The sequence below is a fragment of the Oncorhynchus tshawytscha genome, linkage group LG14 (genome assembly GCF_018296145.1).
Source record: "Oncorhynchus tshawytscha isolate Ot180627B linkage group LG14, Otsh_v2.0, whole genome shotgun sequence".
NCBI lineage: Eukaryota > Metazoa > Chordata > Actinopteri > Salmoniformes > Salmonidae > Oncorhynchus > Oncorhynchus tshawytscha.
In genome coordinates, this window is record NC_056442.1 from 13,375,248 (window position 1) to 13,395,170 (window position 19,923).

At 41.6% G+C, this 19,923-nt stretch overlaps 2 protein-coding genes across 3 annotated transcripts in view; one reads left to right on the forward strand and one right to left on the reverse strand.

The window, feature by feature from the left end:
* Positions 1-228: 228 nt before the first annotated feature.
* LOC112266579 (quinone oxidoreductase-like protein 1) lies at positions 229-6,857 on the reverse strand. 2 transcript variants are annotated; one of them, XM_024444171.2, is made up of 13 exons: positions 6,514-6,857; positions 6,316-6,393; positions 5,951-6,023; positions 5,769-5,813; positions 5,500-5,568; positions 5,212-5,345; positions 4,930-5,041; positions 4,532-4,552; positions 4,310-4,408; positions 3,965-4,077; positions 1,868-1,973; positions 1,662-1,707; positions 229-1,061 (listed from the first exon to the last, which is right to left on the reverse strand). In XM_024444171.2, the coding sequence occupies exons 1-13, from the start codon at positions 6,577-6,579 to the stop codon at positions 962-964; spliced, it is 1,062 nt and encodes a 353-aa protein (XP_024299939.1). In that variant the 5' UTR covers positions 6,580-6,857; the 3' UTR covers positions 229-961. The 2 variants fall into 2 exon arrangements, with proteins under 2 accessions (XP_024299939.1, XP_024299940.1); XM_024444172.2 differs by lacking the exon at positions 4,532-4,552 and having other exon boundaries at positions 6,514-6,856.
* Positions 6,858-7,074: 217 nt separating this feature from the next.
* Positions 7,075-19,923, forward strand: part of LOC112267736 (intersectin-1-like) — a 59,838-nt gene continuing 46,989 nt past the window's right edge. The window contains exon 1 of the mRNA XM_042297059.1: positions 7,075-7,242. The gene's annotated coding sequence lies outside the window, so the exon portion shown is untranslated. The remainder of the gene's footprint in view (positions 7,243-19,923) is intronic.

Consider the following 19,923-nt stretch of genomic DNA (forward strand, 5'->3'; position numbering starts at 1 on the left):
ACTAATCATTTAGTGAGAATTTCTCTGGTCACAAATGACACATGAAAAGCACAGTTGCAGTTAATGTAGAATTCAAGTTCGGTAATGTTCAGTAAGGCACCAAACTGAAAACTTTTTTCAAACAGACATCTGTAGAACCTTCTGTTGCAAAATGATTTTCTACAGTGTGTCCTACTAAGCATGCCACTAATGTGTTGCTCTGTTGGAGGCTGTAAAAAATGTCAATGCTTGAGGATTAACAACAAAGGTTTTTAATAAAAGGACAAACCTCAAATGTGCTGTATGTAATTACACTAAACAGAGCAAACATTTAGATATCCATCTCATTTTATATGTTTTGATCAACTCAAACTTTGCACATATTTACATTGTATTGGAATGACTGGCAAGTATTTTACACCACCGATTAAGTTGTACTTTAAAGTATTCTTTACATAAGTTGTTTTTTGGGGTATCTGTACTATTACTTCACTACATTCCTATAGAAAATATTGTACTTTTTATTCCATACATTTTCCCTTCCAACCAAAAACTCATTACATTTTGAACGCTGAGCAGGACAGAAAAAAGTGAAATTCACACACTTATCAAGAGAACAAGTGGTCATCCCTACTGCCTATGCTCTGGCGGTCTCACTAAACACATGCATCTTTTGTAAATAAATGTCTGACTGTTGGAGTGTGCCTCTGGCTATCCTTATGAATTTGAATTTATACTTAAGTATATTTGAGCAATTACATTTACAACCCAAATAGTTTTAGACTTACTCAAGTAGAATTTTACTGGGTGACTTTTTTGAGTAACTTTCTATTAAGGCATCTTTACTACTACTCAAGTATGACAATTGGGTATGGGTACTTTTTCCACCACTGCTGGCCAAAAATACATAGGAAATATGAGAGGCAGAATTTGGGGGCCTGTCTTAGACAAGGGGAATGCTGGACCAGAGTGTCTGTCCGCCTCAGAGTTGAATAACCAACCTCTTACGGACTGGTTTCTTTTGCACCATCTCCATGGAAACTGTGGCATCATACAAAGGCACCGGGTCCTCTAGCTGGGGCCTGCATAAGACAGAGGGCAATGTAAGCGCTGTCCACCAGGATAAACAAACTCAAACATACCAATATCAAACGTACAGTATAACCATGCTTACTCAAACATATTTTTCACCCCTCTTTCGTGATATCCAAATTGATAGTAACAGTCTTGTTCCATTGCTGCAACTCCCATACAGACTCGGGAGAGGCGAAGGTCGAGAGCCATGTGTCCTCTGAAACACGACCCTGCCAAGCCGCACTGCTTCTTGACACACTGCTCGCTTAACCTGGAAGCCAGCTGCATCAATGTGTCGGAGAAAACACCGTACAGCTGGCAACCGAAGTCAGCGTGCATGCACCCAAACCGCCACAAGGAGTCGATAGAGTGCGATGGGTCAAGGACATCCCGGCCGGCCAAACCCTCCCCCAACGACGCTGGGCCAATTGTGCGCCACCTCATGGGTTTCCCGGTCGCGGCCAGCTGCGACACAGCCTGGGATCGAACCCAGTCTGTAGTGGCGCCTCAAGGACTGCAATGCAGTACCTTAGACCGCTGTGCCACTCGGGAGGCCCTTGCTTATTCACACTTGCACATACACACTCATTATTGCAGTTCTGCTGTACCTTAAGGTCCCAGTGGAAAGCTTCTCCACTATATCCTTCATGATGTCTGAAAAGGAGCATGTAAGGTTAACATGTAACACAATAACAATTATAAGGGGTTGAGCATTGATAATATGTTTGTTTCATCTCAATGAATTAGAGTTAGATTTTAAATTCCTGCCCCCTCCAGAGGCTGACCCAGAGGGGCTGGGTAGGCTAAAGGATACGGAGGTACCTCCCCTGGCGAGCACTGGATGCCCCCCACACCTCCTCGTTGAGGAAGGACAGGGAGGCGGCCTTCAGGAAGAGGCTGCGGCTATCTGGAGGGTCCAGCTAAGAAACAGAAGAGACGAGCTCAGATTAAATCCCAAACAAAAGACGTTGTGTACTTACTTGAGCAAATCCACTTGAAGGTCAATGGGAAGACTGCGATAAATGCAGTTGAAGTTCACGTACTTAGGTCGGAGTAATTCAAACTCATTTTTCAACCACTCCACAAATGTCTTGTTAACAAACTAAAGTTTTGGCAAGTCGGTTAAGGACATCTACTTTGTAAATGACAAGTAATTTTTCCAACAATTGTTTACAGACAGATTATTTCACTGTATCACAATTCCAGTGGGTCAGAAGTTTACATACACTAAGTTGACTGTGCATTTAAACAGCTTGGAAAATTCCAGAAAATTATGTCATAGCTTTAGAAACTTCTGATAGCCTAATTGACATCATTTGAGTCAGTTGGAGGTGTACCTGTGGATGTATTTCAAGGACTACCTTCAAACTCAGTGCCTCTTTGCTCAACATCATGGGAAAGTCAAAAGAAACAGCCAAGACCTCAGGATTTATTTTGTTGTAGACCTACGCAAGTCTGGTTCATCCTTGGGAGCAATTTCCAAACGCCTGAAGGTACCACGTTCATCAGTACAAACAATAGTACGCAAGTATAAACACCATGGGACCACGCAGCCATCATACCGCTCAGGAAGGAGACGCGTGGTGTCTCCTAGGTATTAGCGTACTTGTGGGAAAAGTGCAAATCAATCCCAGAACGACAGCAAAAGGACCTTGTGAAGATGCTGGAGGAAACAGGTACAAAAGTATCTATATCCAGAGTAAAACAAGTTCTATATCGACATAACCTGAAAGGGCGCTCAGCAAGGAAGAAGCCACTGCTCCAAAACTGCCATAAAAAAAGCCAGACTACGGTTTGCAACTGCACATGGGGACAAAGATTGTACTTTTTGGAGAAATGTCCTCTGGTCTGATGAAACAAAAATAGAACTGTTTGGCCATAATGACCATCGTTATGTTCGGAAGAAAAAGGGGGAGGCTTGCAAGCCAAAAAAACACCATCTCAACCGTGAAGCATGGGGTGGCAGCATCATGTTCTGGGGGTGCTTTGCTGCAGGAGGGACTGGTGCACTTCACAAAATAGATGGCATTATGAGGATGTAAAATTATGTGGATATTGAAGCAACATCAAGACATCAGTAAAGCTTGGTCGCAAACGGGTCTTCCAAATGGACAATGACCCCAAGCATACTTCCAAAGTTGTGGCAAAATGGCTTAAGAACAAGAATGTCAAGGTATTGGAGTGGCCATCACAAAGCCCTGACATTAATCCTATAGAAAATGTGTGGGCAGAACTGAAAAAGCGTGTGCGAGCAAGGAGGCCTTCAAACCTGACTCAGTTACACCAGCTCTGTCAGAAGGAATGGGCCAAAATTCACCCAGCTTATTGTGGGAAGCTTGTGGAAGGCTACCCGAAACATTTGACTCAAGTTAAACCATTTAAAGGCAGTGCTCTCAAATACTAATTGAGTATATGTAAACTTCTGACCCACTGGGAATGTGATGAAAGAAATAAAAGCTGAAATAAATCCTCCTCTACTATTATTCTGACATTTCACAATCTTAAAATAAAGTGGTGATCCTAACTGACCTAAGACAATTAATTTTTACTAGGATTAAATGTCAGGAATTGTGAAAAACGGAGTTTAAATGTATTGGGCTAAGATTTATGTAAGCTTCCGACTTCAACTGTACACATTATTACAGGAAACACCATTAACCCAGATCTCTTCACTCCTCCCAACATAACATTGGCAGTGTGCAAGGTCTGTTTTTTTGCCGTATGTTTAACTTCTCAGAAAGCACACATTAACAAGCTGTAACAAACAAGCAACATTTCAATCACCCATTGTATGTATGAGTGTGACAAGTAGTGATGAATAAATCTTGTCATATGATGACTAGTGGAACTGAACTGCCAAATGGCTGCTCTAATCCAACACAAATGGATGGAATACTTGACTGCAGTCTACCTGTAGGTTTTGCTCAGTTGTAACCCAGTGACCTCCGACCCCGAGCAGGGTGATGATGTCATGCTTGTAGGGCAGAAGACACCTGGCCTCTGGCTCCTCCTCATGCAATCTCACTGGAGGAACACATATCACCACAATAACTTCGAAAGACACCTCTTAAGCTTGTGTCAGGGGTATAAAAACAACAGTGACTCCATTTTCCTTCTATTCCTGTTACAAAGCTTTACCGTTGTGTTAAAATACAAAATCACAGAAGCACACACTCAAAGCACTACGATTCATGTTAGACAAAGCTAGCTAGCATAATGGATAACAACAACCTATGGCCCTACATTGGCTTCTTACCTCCAGAGTCAATGACAATGTCCACCCCTAGACCGCCTGTCTCTTCCAAACAGGAATCCACCAGGTCCACCTTTGTATCCCACACACCTATCACTCTGGCTAGACACAGGACAGGGAAATCCCTTATGAAGGCTACATGCCAAACAGTGTGCAAACAATAAATAAGCATTTTTGGTACTCCATTTCCATTGACCTGCAAGGGGACACACACACAAGACTTACCTACAAGAGACTCTCGCACTCCTAGAATGCATGATTTGAGTCAAAGGAGTGACAGAGGTAAGAGTGGTAAGAGCGGAGAATGAAAGAGGAAACAGAGAGCATAGACTAGGATTAAATACTACGGGACAGTTTCCCTGTGAATTTCCATCTAGCATGCTTTTCAGTCCGGGACTGCTTAACCTGTGTCTGAGAAACCGGCCCTGTGTGTTGCTGTCAGAACTTTACTACCTTATTTTTCATGATGAGAGTAGTTTAGGTAACTGACAGTAACACTGTCTCTTCACATCCATTATTACCCAGCTGCATCAATTTACAATCCTCAACTTCCAACACATTCTCTACTGTAACACCACTTGTCTATTCACACACACACACGTTGGCCCCCTCCCTGTTCTCACCGACACTGGGCCGAAGCTGCTCCAGGAACTTCTGGTCTTCGGAGGACAGAGCTGACGCCAGTACTTTAACCCCATGGTAGTGGGCCAGCTGGATGGACAGAACTCCAAAGGGCTGAAAGGCATAAACACAGCCAAAATAGCAGTTAGTAGTCTTGTTCTCTTAAAGACAATTGTGTGCTACTATTAAGATTCTTTGCTGCCATCTTCTTGTGATGTCCAATTATGGATTTCTACAGTCCCATTGAATGCTCAGATGAGGGGCCACTATGGGGAAATACCTACACTGGCTCCATCCAGCACCAGCAGTGTGTGCCCGGATGCCATACGGGCTAGGGTATGGAGAGCTGTATAGGCCCGGAGTCCATCCCGAATAGCCCCTGCCACCTCCACCCATCTCAACTTCTCTGGCTTCTGCACTGGTGAACGAACACAAAAGTCACTCATTTATTGCAAGAAGAAACAATTACTTAATTTGTACCAACAAATCCCTTTATTCCTTTGTTAATTTGTACCAACAAATGCGATAGATGTACTCGTTTAACACTTGGATTTTGGACGTGTGCAACATACCAAGATGATTCTCGTTGATGACGACGGCTTCGCACAAACCAGACATCGCTGTATCCAAGGGCAGAATTCCTGTCATGCGAAAGGGAAAAGCAAAGCCTAGATAAATACACCATGGTCATATCCTAAAAATGATAAATGGGAAGGGTCTTTCAATAGGTTATCGGGAACATTGCAGATGACAATGTCAGAATCATCAAAATAAGGGGATGTTTTGAAGCTCTATGATTTATCCTTATGTAGCGGGTTCAGATCCCACCTGTAACATTTACCTACAACTTCATCATCAGGTTGGAAAAAGGTCACCTTAGGCCCAACTGAAGACAGAACAAAAATATTGCAAACGATTAAAGGTTTGTTCCAAAAATATAGTACGTTGTGAAATTAAATGTGCTAAACATCAAAGTCGTAAACAAGGTCAATTTACAATCCATGAAGTGGATATCCTGTTTACCTTGGAGGACGATCCCAACAATCTCCCTCCCTACTGGCACCAGGTCCCTTTGCAACTTTAGATCCTCATGTAGCTAACCAGAGGACAGAGGGTAAGGAAATGTGACAAGTAGCCCATACAGCCATACATGATGTGTGGTCAGGTAAGGTAGGCCTGTCCTACAGCAACCCTGACCAAAAGCAACATATACTTTGGTCCCCAATTTTTGTTTTTTCAGATAAAACAGGTCTGATACTGATTTTAAGCAGCATATTGAAAGTGACAACAGTAAGTCTTGTCCATTATGACTGAGACAGTAGGGCTATTGCTAGGTCTATATAGCTAACATTGACAATACAATGAGTATAACACACATTTACACTTACTTTTAAATCCAGTGGACTAAGGGCACATGCCTTCACTTGCACTTTAACCTGGTTGCTACCGAGGGCACTGGGTACATTCTGTGACATGTTGAAAAGACAATCAGTGAGTTTGTCAGACAGCCAACTATGAGCCTTCCTGCTAAAAGTGTTGGCATGCTAGACTAAAGCGATAGCTACATTATTATGCTGGGCACTCACCGTTTCCTGGATGACAAATTTCGCCTCTGCAGCAGTTTCACCCACTTTACAGTAAAGCCCTTTCATGGTGGAAAAACTATCAATAGGCAGGTGCAATTCACGTGCAATTAGAGCAACTGACGCCAGTTGGCAATTCTTTGTTTAACTGTGCATTGAAAGTAGAAACTGTTAAATCATGTCAATGAGTATGCATATATCTTACAAAACAAATACATGTAATATTGGACGGTCTTCGGTTAAAAGAAAATGGGCAGAAAAATAGTTAACGTCCGCTAACTACGTGCATCAACAAATATTTGTATGGTTTCCTATAAATCCTACGTACGCCCAAAAATGTTGATACCGCGAGATTGGTTTAAGCTGCCCATTCGATTTTTTGTTTTATCGCATTCACAGAATTCAATGTCAATCAATGATTATGGTCCAATGGGGCACTTCCATCAAATTTTTCCTATTTGTGATTAGTACAATTTTACGTCGATCATATTATATCGTTCGCTGATTGGCTCGATATTGCAGAGACTCAGAAAACTCAACATCTCGCGGTAGTACCCCATTTTCCAATTTGCGTAGCCTTACGGCGGGCCCTTGGTGGAAGGGAATTTGCAATTACAGGGGAAATATCTCGCTAAATCGACCGTTGCAGGGGAATTCATTCATTTTTATCTTATAAGTAACACACAGTTCCTTAGTTTATCAATTATTTAAGAATGGAAAACGAACGATGAGGTAAGAAAAATATGTTAATCAATCAGTAAAAATGTGGAAGAATTGCTGGCTAGCCTAGCTAGCTGGTAACAGTGGCTAGTAGGGGGCAGTCAAGACGGAGGGTAGGAAATCGCTGCACTGCACTTATCAGCCCATTTCGTGTTAATTAGCTAGCTAACCAGTCATATGCCATTGTATGCATTTTAGTGGATGATATTTCCAAGGTTCCTTACTTTAGCCAACCAAGTTAATGTGTTGAATGTGAAGTTAAGCAAGCTACCTAACGTTAGTTAGCAATTATTTACATTAACGTTAGTTAGCAACTAACGTTAGACGGATTAATCAGACTGTAATGCACAATGAATTGCTAACGTTAAATTATGTACAGGCTGAAACGTTTGTGTGCAAAATCGGGTAAGTGTTCCTTACAAGACAGAATGTTGAATATTTCAATTTACTCTACCGGTTGTCTCTGTGGTTCGTCTTTCCCTTCAGCTGCTCTTAATTTGAGACAAAATATCCATAATAAATTATTGTTTACCCGACTAGAGAGCAAGTAGGTAGTTACATATGTTATTATATTGTTGGGTTCGGCACCGAGGTAATAAAGGTAGTTTTATTGGATATTATCTCGTCAATAGATATTGAAACAAGCATTCAGAATAACATTTGCAGTGTTGTGGCATGAATGCTCAATAGATATTGATGAGAGAGAACTGAATATCTAATGTAAAACTAATTTGACCTAGGTGCCTAACTGAACCATATACCTACCTACTGCTAAAAAGTTGGATAAACAATACTTTCCTGTGGATATTGTGTGTCAAATTTCGAGCATCTGGACAAGGACAAACTGCACAGACAACCCGTAGAGTAAGTTTCAACGCAATTTTCTTTTGCAACATTCTGGCTTTTAAGGAACATTTAACAAGATTTTTCACACGAATGTGTCAGACTATATACCAATTAATTGTGTATCACAGCCTGACTAATCAGACTAGCTAGCAGCCAATCATGTAAGCCAACGGCTAGCAGACTGACTAGCTAGCTAACGACGGTCCATTGACAGTTAGCTGGCCAGTTAGCTTGCTACCTATGTATGCTTTAATTTTAATATTTTGCTTCGCTTCAATAGGAATGTCATGGCCATAGCTTTCTATTTGCAATAGAAAAGAAGGCTTTGGACCTAGCCATATCTAATTTGCTAGTTAGCTATTGCCAAAAGCTGGGTTGTGCCCTTGCCCTGACATCATTAGTCCTGCACAGGTTGGATTCTTTTGTTTAGCTAATGAAATTAATATCCCTCAAAAACTTGTCTACTCTAGGATATTTCTGTCTGACATCTCACCATGCCACTAGCATGCATTTGTGTGTGTTTGTCAGAGGGAGACCTGCAGAGGAAGAGTGAGTGAGTTTTTTTAACAGCCATGTTTGGCATTGCCTCACACACACCCAGTAGCTCCACCTAAACCAAGCTCCACTGTCTGAATCTAGAAGCCATGCTTGGCTGTCAAGAAAGATCTAATAAATTATTAATGTGCATTGAACTTTGTTGCTGTCAATGACACCCTACCCCAACTTATCTTGATTTCAGGGGCATGAAGGAAGTGACATGCTTTGATTTTGGTCACAAGGCCATAGCATAGAGTGCCTTTTGCCACCACAGTTTCACTTTCCAGCGCTATTGCCTGCTGAGTTTTGGCTGACTTGTAGGAGACCCACTGTGCTGCTCTGGTGCACATTTTTAGTGTTGGCATGCTAATTCAGTTATTTGGTTTTCTGCTTTGGTGTCTTAACAGCAAAGGCTGGGGGAACTGCTTTGCTGGACTTGCATCTCCCTCTCAAATGGGGCTTTGGATTTTTCTGTTTATCAGCTTTATTCAATACTATAGATTACGGCTGGGCGGTATACTGTATTTTACTATATACCAGTATTGATGCATGGACCATTTGGGGTTTTTACTTTACCTTCTATAACGGTATTTGAATATTTGATTTGTTAAATGTGATTTGCCTTGTGTAACCTCCATTTTTATAGTTTAAACCACTACGACGGTAGGCCGTCATTGTAAATAAGAATTTGTTCTTAACTGACTTGCCTAGTTAAATAAAGGTTAAATAAAAATAACTTGAGTCATCCCTCTCCACTCTCTCCATTCCTTTTTCCACACAGACCTCCTTCTATTAAGAAATCCACAAGCGTTCTAAAATGACACTTAGTTTATTTTTCTTACATCTGCAAACAGCTAGTTTGTTTTTCCTTACCATGTTTTAGCTAAATCATGTTAGCTGCTAATGCTAATAACTAGTTAGCTAGCTGGCTAGCTAGCTATTAAAAATACTTTGGTTCCTACCCTGTCACAATAACTCCTCCCTGACATTTTCATTTGTTGTCATATCAAACAACACTGTATTTAAAGTGCCCACTAATATTTATATTCCACGGGAGGACGGCTCATAAATGTCTGGGATGGAGTATAATGGCGTGAATGGTATCAAACATGTTTGCAGCCATTATTATGAGTTGTCCTCCCCTCAGCAGCCTCCACTGTTATATTCTAAATATAGAATTAGAATAAACATTCTATTTCCATGATTCCAAATGTTCACCCAAGTGTGTTGATCTAAATCGCAAGTCAAATCACAATTGCAACATTTGGTGACAAATAAGTTCTCAATTTTTTTGGGGCCCATATTGTGCAGCCATGTGAGGAAATGCAGAAAATGATTAAAGTGCAGTACATTTTTTGGTTGAATTGAATAGTATAAAACATTCAGAATGAAGTGACCCATTGAAATCACTTAGAATGTATGCTGCCACCCGAGGGGCACGTACTACTCATAAAGCAAATTTCTAAACATAAAATACTGTCATACTGAGAGAGAAAAAACTGATATAATTTGGCCATATCGCCGAGCACTACTATGGAGTCATGGCAAGAAAACAGCCAGCGCAATGTTCTGTGTTAAGAAATGCAGTCTTGTTGACGGTAGGTAGATTCATTATATGCATAGTATTGACTTGGCTTTTGAACTGGGAATTTTCCCCTCAGGACTGAACATGGTGTGGTTATTGCAGAGGGAATTCCAGGCTTTTCATAGCACAGGGAAAACGGCCCACCAAACCTAATCGTTTCTGCGTTTTTACATTAACCTTTGACTGAGCTGATCTGCATCGGGGCTTATGGGCTGACTGATAGGCAGTGGGCTTGTGTTGTGTGTGTGTGTGTGTGCGCATGCATGTGAGGAGAGAGCTTTGGCTGCACAGTTGCAGATACTGCAGCGCTCCTATCTATCGCTCCTGGGTTGCTCAGCTACAGGGCAACCTTGACTTGACATTGGCTGGAGCATGGCGTTTCAGGTCCTCGACAGGAAAGTGTCACATTAAATTCCCACCAGCAATCCACACAGTCAACTGCAGTGCATTTTTTTCCCCCAGCTTATTTAGTTATACTGCCGAAGCAACATGATATAGGTTACAGCTAGATATGTTTCAAAGAAGCAGGCAATGCCCTTGTCCTGGCGTACTAACCGAGTGCCCCGTTCCCCACCTCAACCTTTTGACCCTTGACCAGTGAACCAGAGCTGCCCTCTGGGGACCAGACTGCCAATTGGTTGCACAGCATTCATTGCAGGATCTGTGGGCCCGAGATTGACAAGCCATCTGATAGTTAGATAATTTGTATGATGGTTTCTTAAACACCAACTCCCCTTTATCCAAGGTCATGTTAGTTTGATGAGCGATAATTCTGATGTTGGTGCTGCAGTTGGGAGTAGGATTCCCTCAAATACTGTCTGCATGCAGTTTGGATCTCTCTTGGAGATGGTGGAAATAACTGTGTGTGTGTTGCACAGTTCGCACCTCTGTACAGTGCATTCGGGAAGTATTCAGACCCTTTGACTTTTGCCACATTTTGTTACGTTACAGCCTTATTCTAAAATGTATTAAATCGACACCCCCCCAATCTACACACAATACCCCATAATTACATTTTTGCTCAATTATATATATATATAAAATGTATATATATAAATGTATATTTTTTTTAAACTGAAAAATCACCTTTTTAATAAGTATTCAGACCCTTTACTCAGTACTTTATTGAAGCACCTTTTATCAGCAATTACAGCCTCGAGTCTTCTTGCGTGGGATGCTACAAGCTTACACCTGTATTTGGGGAGTTTCTCCCATTCTTCTCTTCAGATCCTTTCAAGATCTGTCAGTGTTGGATGGGGAGCGTTGCTGCACAGCTATTTAAGGCTCTCCAGAGATGTTTGATGGGGTTCAAGTCTGGGCTCTGGCTGGGTCACTCAAGGACATTCAGATACTTGTCCCGAAGCCACTCCCGCGTTGTGTTGGCTGTGTGCTTAGGGTTGTTGTCCTGTTGGAAGGTGCACCTTCACCCCAGTCTGAGGTTCTGAGTGCTCTGGAGTAGGTTTTCATCAAGGATCTCTCTGTACTTTAGGTGCCTTTCGGCAAACTCAAAGCGGGCTGTCGTACCTTTTACTGAGGAGTGGCTTCCATCTGGTCGCTCTAGCATAGAGGCCTGATTGGTGGAGTGCTGCAGAGATGGTTGTCCTTCTCAAAGGCTCTCCCATCTCCACAGAGGAACTCTAGAGCTCTGTCAGTGACCATTGGGTTCTTGGTCACCTCCCGGACCAAGGCCCTTCTCCCCCGATTGCTCAGTTTGGCTGGGCGGCCAGCTCTAGGAAGAGTGACACCACCACCACCTTTTTATTCCTTTCTTCAGCTGATCCAAATGGGCCCGTGTCTGTGCGACTTGGATCACTTCGTATGTCTGTCTGTGTTTTGCTAGCTTTTTCTCCTACACTTTTTTTGTTTGGCTTTTTCACAATGCTTTTTTTGCCGCTATTAGTATTCTTCTGAGCAGCTCAAGGACACTATAAAAGTCACTTGATGACTTAAACAGCATCCCCACCTGTGCAGGGATTTTTCTGACATAGGCAGCACGCCCAAGGGTTTCTAAGTCCAAACTGAACATTTCCAAACTATGAAGTATTGATTTTGTTATTAAGTTTGAGCACAAGAACACAGCATTAGCCATGACATATTTTCCTGCAATTATATGCATTATCTTTAAAACTGCAAAGTTTTCTCAGCTCCATGGCAGAATATATAGAATCCTTGGAAATGTGCTTTAAAACTGCAACATTTTCTCTTTCATGGAGAAATTCCTAGAACTGCAAGAAATTAGCTTGAATGCTAAAATGGCTAAATAAATTTTAAAAATATGGCGGGGGGGTGGGCTTCTATCATTTTCTCAAATTAATCCGTGCCGACAGTGCCAATAGTAGTTTTTTGTGTGTAAAAGAATCTATTATTATTATTTTTAAATCTAATTTGACCAACATAATACATTTAATTCATATGATTACAAATCTGTTTTCACATCAATAAATGGCTTCATTATTATGCTACTTAACATGATTTACATAATTTAAGAGTCCATGGAAGTTTTTTCACTTTAACTAGTAGGGTTGTGACCTGCAATATTTTTTCCACGAGGAAAACACAAAGTAGGCCACCTATTTGGTCCTTTTTAAAAACCTGTTGTATGTCAAATATTGTGGGCTATAACTTGGAAAATAAATAAATGTGACTCTGAATGACAACATAATGATGTTTCCTTCCAATATTAGGGCTGTTTTTCTAAATAAGGTAAATCCGGTTTGTTTTGTTTCCTTGCCATGATATTAATGAGGATCGTGTTACTGGTAGGGTCTCGGCCCTAATATTTAGGCCATATCAAATCAGATTATGTCACATGCGCCAAATACAACAGGTATTTGTTGACCTTAGAGTAAAATTCTTACTTACAAGCACCTAACCAACAATGCAGAGTAAAGAAAAAGTTAGAAAAATGTCAAATAAATGAAAGGAAAAATTGTAAAACAATTAAAATAACAATAACGAGGCTATATTAAAGGGGTACCGGTACCGAGTAAATGTGCAGGGGTAATTGAGGTAATATGTACATGTAGGTAGGGGTTAAGTGACCATGCAGCGAATGTGAAGGAATGTGTGTAGTGTCAATGTGTGTGTGTATTTTGTGTGGAGTCAATATACCTGTGTGTAGTATGTGTGGGTATGTGGTTAGTCCAGTGAGTGTACATGGAGCCTGTGCAAGAGAGTCAGTGAAAAAACCTATAATAAATTAGAATAAAATAAGGCGGTCAATGCAAATGGTCCAGTCAGCCATTTGATTAACTGTTTAGTAGTCTTATGGCTTTGGGGTAGAAGCTTTTAAGAAGCCTTTTGGTCCCAGGCATGCCGTTCCAGTACCTCTTACCGTGCAGGAGCAGATAGGACAGTCTGACTTGGGTGGCTTGATTCTTTAACAATTTTTAGGGCCTAGCCCTAATAGGTTCACAGTCCCTCTACTTAGCCACTGTTGTCCTCCAGTGTGGCACTGCTGTTGACGTCAACATTACAGGCAAGAATGTGATAACAGTAGCGGCACAGGACTTTCACACCAGAGTGTGTCTAGGTGAGAGGGACGTGAAGTGGGGTCTATTATTACCCCTCACACTGTCCCGTCACCCCATGCCCCACTTAAGACGGAGAACAAAAACACATCGACTTCCAGTTCCACATAGGGTTGCAAAGGGTCGGAAACTTTACGGTAAATTTCCAGAATTCTTTTCTGGGAATTTTCCATGGCAAGTTAATTTTGCTTAAATTATCTAAAAACAGTGAACCTTTTTTGCGGGATACACATAAGGAAATTCTAGTTATTGTGGAATATCCTAAATTAAATGGAAATGCAACCCTCTGCATGCACAGTGTATTCTTCCGTCACATGTGCAGTCAGTGCACTCTTCCATCACATGTACAGCTGATTCTCAAGATCTTGCATACAAATGAGACGCTATTGAGCCCACACTACTACACTGTCTGCTTTCTGGTAAGTTTTGATTACAATACTGGGTGGGGTGAATATATTTCATGACATGAGTTAACTAGTAAATAGTAGCCTACAGCAAAGTGTGCTTTAAATCATTTCAAACTTGTGAACAATTTCTGCAAGTTAGTTTTTGCTACCATGTGGGTTTTAGCTTGCTTGAGTGGTAATTCACCTGTTTCCATTCATGTTTCATTTTAAAACATTTATCCTACACGTAAGTTGTTTACTCTATCTGTACATGGAGTTGTATTATTTCCTTTTACTATTTTTTTAAATAATCTTCACAGGAAAATGCCACGGGCACTATCTGATGTGTGGAGACATTTCACTGCAGCTGATGTAGAAGGAAAAGCTGTGTACATTTGCAAATACTGTGCCAAATCATATGTGAAGAATGCAACAAAGATGCAGAATCATCTGGCCAAGTGCATAAAGTTCCCTCAGGGCTCTCAACAAGCAACCTCTGACAAATTCCCTCTACTTTTATTCAAGATGAAAATGATGAATCAGACACCTTATCGATAGCAACAGCTCATGGTCCTCCTGGAATCAGACGTTTTTTTTGACTCAATGGAGGAACATAGTCAGAGAAATGCTGATAAATGTCTTGCTCAAGCTGTGTATGCAACTGGTTCACCTCTTGATGCTCACAGGCAATGTGTATTTTAAGAGATTTCTGAATGTTCTTTGCCCAGCATACACCCCTCCAACCAGACATGCTTTATCTACTAATTTGCTGTTCAAGAGTTCAGGTGAAGGTCAAGCAAATCATAGAGAAAGCAGACTGTATTGCAATCATCTCTGATGGTTGGTCCAATGTTCATGGGCAAGGAATAATGAACTACATCTCCACCTACTCAACCAGTATTCTAAAAGAGCACAGACACACAGGTCTCTACATTACAGATTAGCTGAAGGCAGTCATCAATAACCTTGGGCCACAGAAGGTATTTGCACTGGTGACAGACAATGCTGCGAACAAGAAGGCTGCTTGGTCTAAAGTGGAGGAGTCCTACCCTCATGTCACACCCATTGACTGTGTTGCTCATTCTTTGAATCTGCTCAAGGACATCATGGCACTGAAAACAATGGATACACTCCACAAGAGAGCCAAGGAAATGGTTCGGTATGTGAAGGGTCATCAAGTTATAGCAGCAATCTGCCTCACCAAGCAAAGTGAGAAGAATAAGAGCACCACATTGAAGCTGCCCAGCGACACCCGTTGGGCGGGTGTTGTCTCCTGGAGGGGAAGGAGTCTCTCCAAGAAATGGCCATATCACAGTCTGCTGATATGGACAGCCCCATCAAGAGGATCCTCCTGCATAATGTATTTTGGGAGAGTGTGGTAAGCAGCCTGAAATTCCTGAAAGCTATAGCAGTAGCCATTGCACGGATTGAGGGAGACAATGCCATCCTGTCTGATGTTCAGACTGCTTGCAGATGTAAGAGAATAAATCTGTAGTGCCCTGCCCACTTCACTATTGCTCCAAGCAGAGGAAACTGCAGTTCTGACATACGTCAAAAAGTATGTAGCCCATACACGCCGCAGTGTACATGTTGGACCCCAAGTATGCTGGCAAGAGCATCCTGTCTGGTGCAGAGATCAACAAGGCCTATGGTGTCAGCACTACTGTGTCTCGCCACATTGGCCTGGATGAGGGCAAGGTTCTTGGCAGTCTGGCGAAGTACACTTCCAAGCAAGGGCTTTGGGATGGAAATGCAATATGGCAGTGTGCCAACATATCTCATCAGCCAACTGGTGGAAGGGACTTTGTGGATCTGAGGCTCTTTCCCCTGTTGCCTCCATCATCCTTCAAAATTCCACCAACATCAGCTGCCTCAGAGCGCAACTGGTCCTTGTTCGGGAACACGCACACCAAAGCACGCAACAGGCTGACCAATACAAGGGTTGAAAAATTGGTGGCCATCAGGGCAAATTTGAGGCTTTTTGTGCCTGACAACGAGCCATCTTCAACAAGGTTGGAAAGTGACAGTGAAGATGAAGCCTCAGAGTCTGATGTTCAAGAGCTGGACATTGAGAAGGTCCAGGGAGAAGACACAGAAGCCTGAGAGGAAGACCGTCTAGAAACTAAAGCTTTGGTTATCATTTTACAGATGTTAAATGTTTTTGGGAGATGTGATGATCATTCAATATTCTTTCTTTTGTTGCTCAGTGAAATCATCCCATGTGAAGAGTCAACTCATTTGATTAAAGTTCAATTCGTAACAAAATTGTTTTTTTATTTCTATTGGAAGGATTATAATTTGCAATGTCTACTTACGATAAAAGTTGTTTCTGTTTCCATATGATATGGTAAATATATCCAATGAAAAAACAACATTGAAATGGTATTAAAATTATAATATTTTCCCATTAATTCCCACTGAAAGTTTCCACCTCTGAATATTCCCCAAAATGTATAACCCTAGTAACACATGTTTTGTTCACCATCTTAATTCCCTCATCCACTTAATGAAGAGGGAAGGATTGGCCCAAAGAGTAATGCCCAGGTTGGTTGGTGTGTATCAGGGCTGTATTTAACTCCCCCCTTGAGATAACATGGTCAGCTCATACTCAGAGAAAACAGCCCTAAACCTGACTAACTTAGTGTACTCAGGGCTTAGTGGACTCACATCTGCTCTGGCAGGCCCAATGAGAGGGCCTTGACCCATGTCACCCTAAAGCACTCGTGTTAGTTACTAATCCATTATGCATACATACAGTGCCTTCAGAAGGTATTAACACCCCTTGACTTTTTCCAAGTTTTGTTGTGTTACCAGCTGTCAGATTTTTGGGTCACTGGCAATGTCAGTAGAATTATGTTTATCGGCATTTTTTTAAATGAAAAGCTGAAATGTCTCGTCAATAACTATTCAACCCCTTTGTTATAGTTATTCTAAATAGGTTCATGAGTAAAACGTTGCTCAACAAGTTTCATAATAAGTTGCATGGACTCACTCTATGCAATAGTGTTTACCTAATTGCTGTACCCCACACATACAATAATCTGTAAGGGTCTCTCAGTCGAGCAGTGAATTTCAAACACCAATTCAACCAAATCAAATGTTCTTAGTCACTTGTGCCCGAATACAACAGGTGTTTATTTATTATTATTTTTTCACCTTTATTTAACCAGGTAGGCAAGTTGAGAACAAGTTCTCATTTACAATTGCGACCTGGCCAAGATAAAGCAAAGCAGTTCGACACACAACGACAGAGTTACATATGGAGTAAAACAAACATACAGTCAATAATACAGTATAAACAAGTCTATATACGATGTGAGCAAATGAGGTGAGATAAGGGAGGTAAAGGCAAAAAGGCCATGGTGTCAAAGTAAATACAATATAGCAAGTAAAACACTGGAATGGTAGATTTGCAGTGGAAGAATGTGCAAAGTAGAAATAAAAATGGGGTGCAAAATAAATAAAATAAATACAGTAGTGAAAGAGGTAGTTGTTTGGGCTAAATTATAGGTGGGCTATGTGCAGTAATCTGTGAGCTGCTCTGACAGTTGGTGCTTAAAGCTAGTGAGGGAGATAAGTGTTTCCAGTTTCAGAGATTTTTGTAGTTCGTTCCAGTCATTGGCAGCAGAGAACTGGAAGGAGAGCTGGCCAAAGAAAGAATTGGTTTTGGTGGTGACCAGAGAGATATACCTGCTGGAGCGTGTGCTACAGGTGGGTGATGCTACGGTGACCAGCGAGCTGAGATAAGGGGGGACTTTACCTAGCAGGGTCTTGTAGATGACATGGAGCCAGTGGGTTTGGCGACGAGTATGAAGCGAGGACCAGCCAACGAGAGCGTACAGGTCGCAATGGTGGGTAGTATATGGGGCTTTGGTGACAAAACGGATTGCACTGTGATAGACTGCATCCAATTTGTTGAGTAAGGTATTGGAGGCTATTTTGTAAATGACATCGCCAAAGTCGAGGATTGGTAGGATGGTCCGTTTTACAAGGGCAGCATGAGTGAAGGATGCTTTGTTGCGAAATAGGAAGCCAATTCTAGATTTAACTTTGGATTGGAGATGTTTGATGTGGGTCTGGAAGGAGAGTTTAGTCTAACCAGACACCTAGATATGTAGTTGTCCACGTATTCTAAGTCAGTGCCGTCCAGAGTAGTGATGTTGGACAGGCGGGCAGGTGCAGGCAGCGATCGGTTGAAGAGCATGCATTTAGTTTTACTTGTATTTAAGAGCAATTGGAGGCCACGGAAGGAGAGTTGTAATGGCATTGAAGCTTGCCTGGAGGGTTAACAGTGTCCAAAGAAGGGCCAGAAGTATACAGAATGGTATCGTCTGCGTAGAGGTGGATCAGAGACTCACCAGCAGCAAGAGCGACATCATTGATGTATACAGAGAAGAGAGTCGGCCCAAGAATTGAACCCTGTGGCACCCCCATAGAGTCTGCCAGAGGTCCGGACAGTGTAGGTGTAGGTAGACCTTACAGTGAAATGGTTACTTACGAGCCCCTAACCAACAGTGCAATTGTTTTAAGCGATAAGAAGAGATAAAAGTAATACAAGAGCAGCAGTAAGAAATAACAATATATACAGGGGATGCCGGTACAGAGACCAGGGAGGTTTTCCAGTGCCTCACAAAGAAGGGCACCTGTTTGTAGATTGGTAAAAATAAGAAAATACATTATCAAAATAAATAACGTTTTTATTTCTAACGTAATCCATTGTAAAAAATAAATAAAAAATAAAGTTATTGTACACTCGAGGTTGTGCAAAACTACTTTTTTAGCACAGCGTGCTGATGTTCGGTACTCGTCCCCACCTCGTACTTATTACTGCAGCACAGCCGTGCTAAAAAAAAAAGTTGTTTTGCACAACCTCGAGTGTACAATTGTTTTTCTACAATGGGTTACCAATGAAATAAAAACGTTATTTTGATCAATGTATTCATATGCTACTATTTCATCCCTCAATTAAAATATACGCCTAGTCCCAACACGTTTCTAGCCAAGCCAGCTGGCAGTTCATTCTATCAGTTATGTTGCCAGACACAATTGTTAAGTATTTTTGTTCTATATTTATGGACACAACGCAGTCCTTGGTTCTAAATGTGCCGTTTCCATTCTGGCTGGCAACACTCTTATCCCTTGTTTGCTAGCTAGCTAACTATGGCTAACAGTCGCGTCAAACCGTGCAGCTGAAATAACTGCAAAAAGCCAATCGTAACTGTTGAAATGATAAAGAGATCTACATTCATACAGTTAGTGTCCAGCTCCCAAAAAATACATGAAATGAAAGCAAGACAGTCGGGGAGCATTGACAATTTACAAAAAAGATGGATGGAGGACCATTTTTTTCACACTCACTGTTCTCTAACCGTTTCCCTTTGGCCTCTACTAGTTTGAGCTGTGAAAATGTGCAGAGGAAGCGAAACTGGGACGGTCCATGTTGTCCTATGAGCAGGCAGAATGTTGTTCTGCACGGTTGACCTGAGCTGTGAGTGACACTGCAGTAGTGTTGCACGGTATACTGGTACCAAAACATAATACGTATGTTACCAACATTTTAGAATACCTTAGCATTGTTTCGTTTGATACTACCAACCTTTTCAGCTCTACCAATCTAAAGAACCTACTGGCGCCCTTCTAAAAGGTTTATACATTCAGTTAAGTTTAAGCAACAGGCACTAGTCTCTTGTTTGCACAGGCCCAGTAATATCCACTTCACTTTCCTGCTCATATCCTACCAACCCTCACTCACCGGCTTTTGTCTGTCTGCTCTTCATGCGCGTATATTCCGCTGTCAGTTGTTTTATTT

Bases quoted from the DNA above. Each gene is read 5' to 3' on its own strand.
- LOC112266579 (XM_024444171.2), bottom strand. From the start codon at position 6,579: ATGAAAGGGCTTTACTGTAAAGTGGGTGAAACTGCTGCAGAGGCGAAA. The intron at 4,553-4,929 runs GTGAGAACAGGG...CATGCATTCTAG, and splicing joins GCAGCTTCGGCCCAGTGTCG to GAGTGCGAGAGTCTCTTGTA. The intron at 1,062-1,661 runs GTACAGCAGAAC...TGTCTTATGCAG, and splicing joins CTTTCCACTGGGACCTTAAG to GCCCCAGCTAGAGGACCCGG.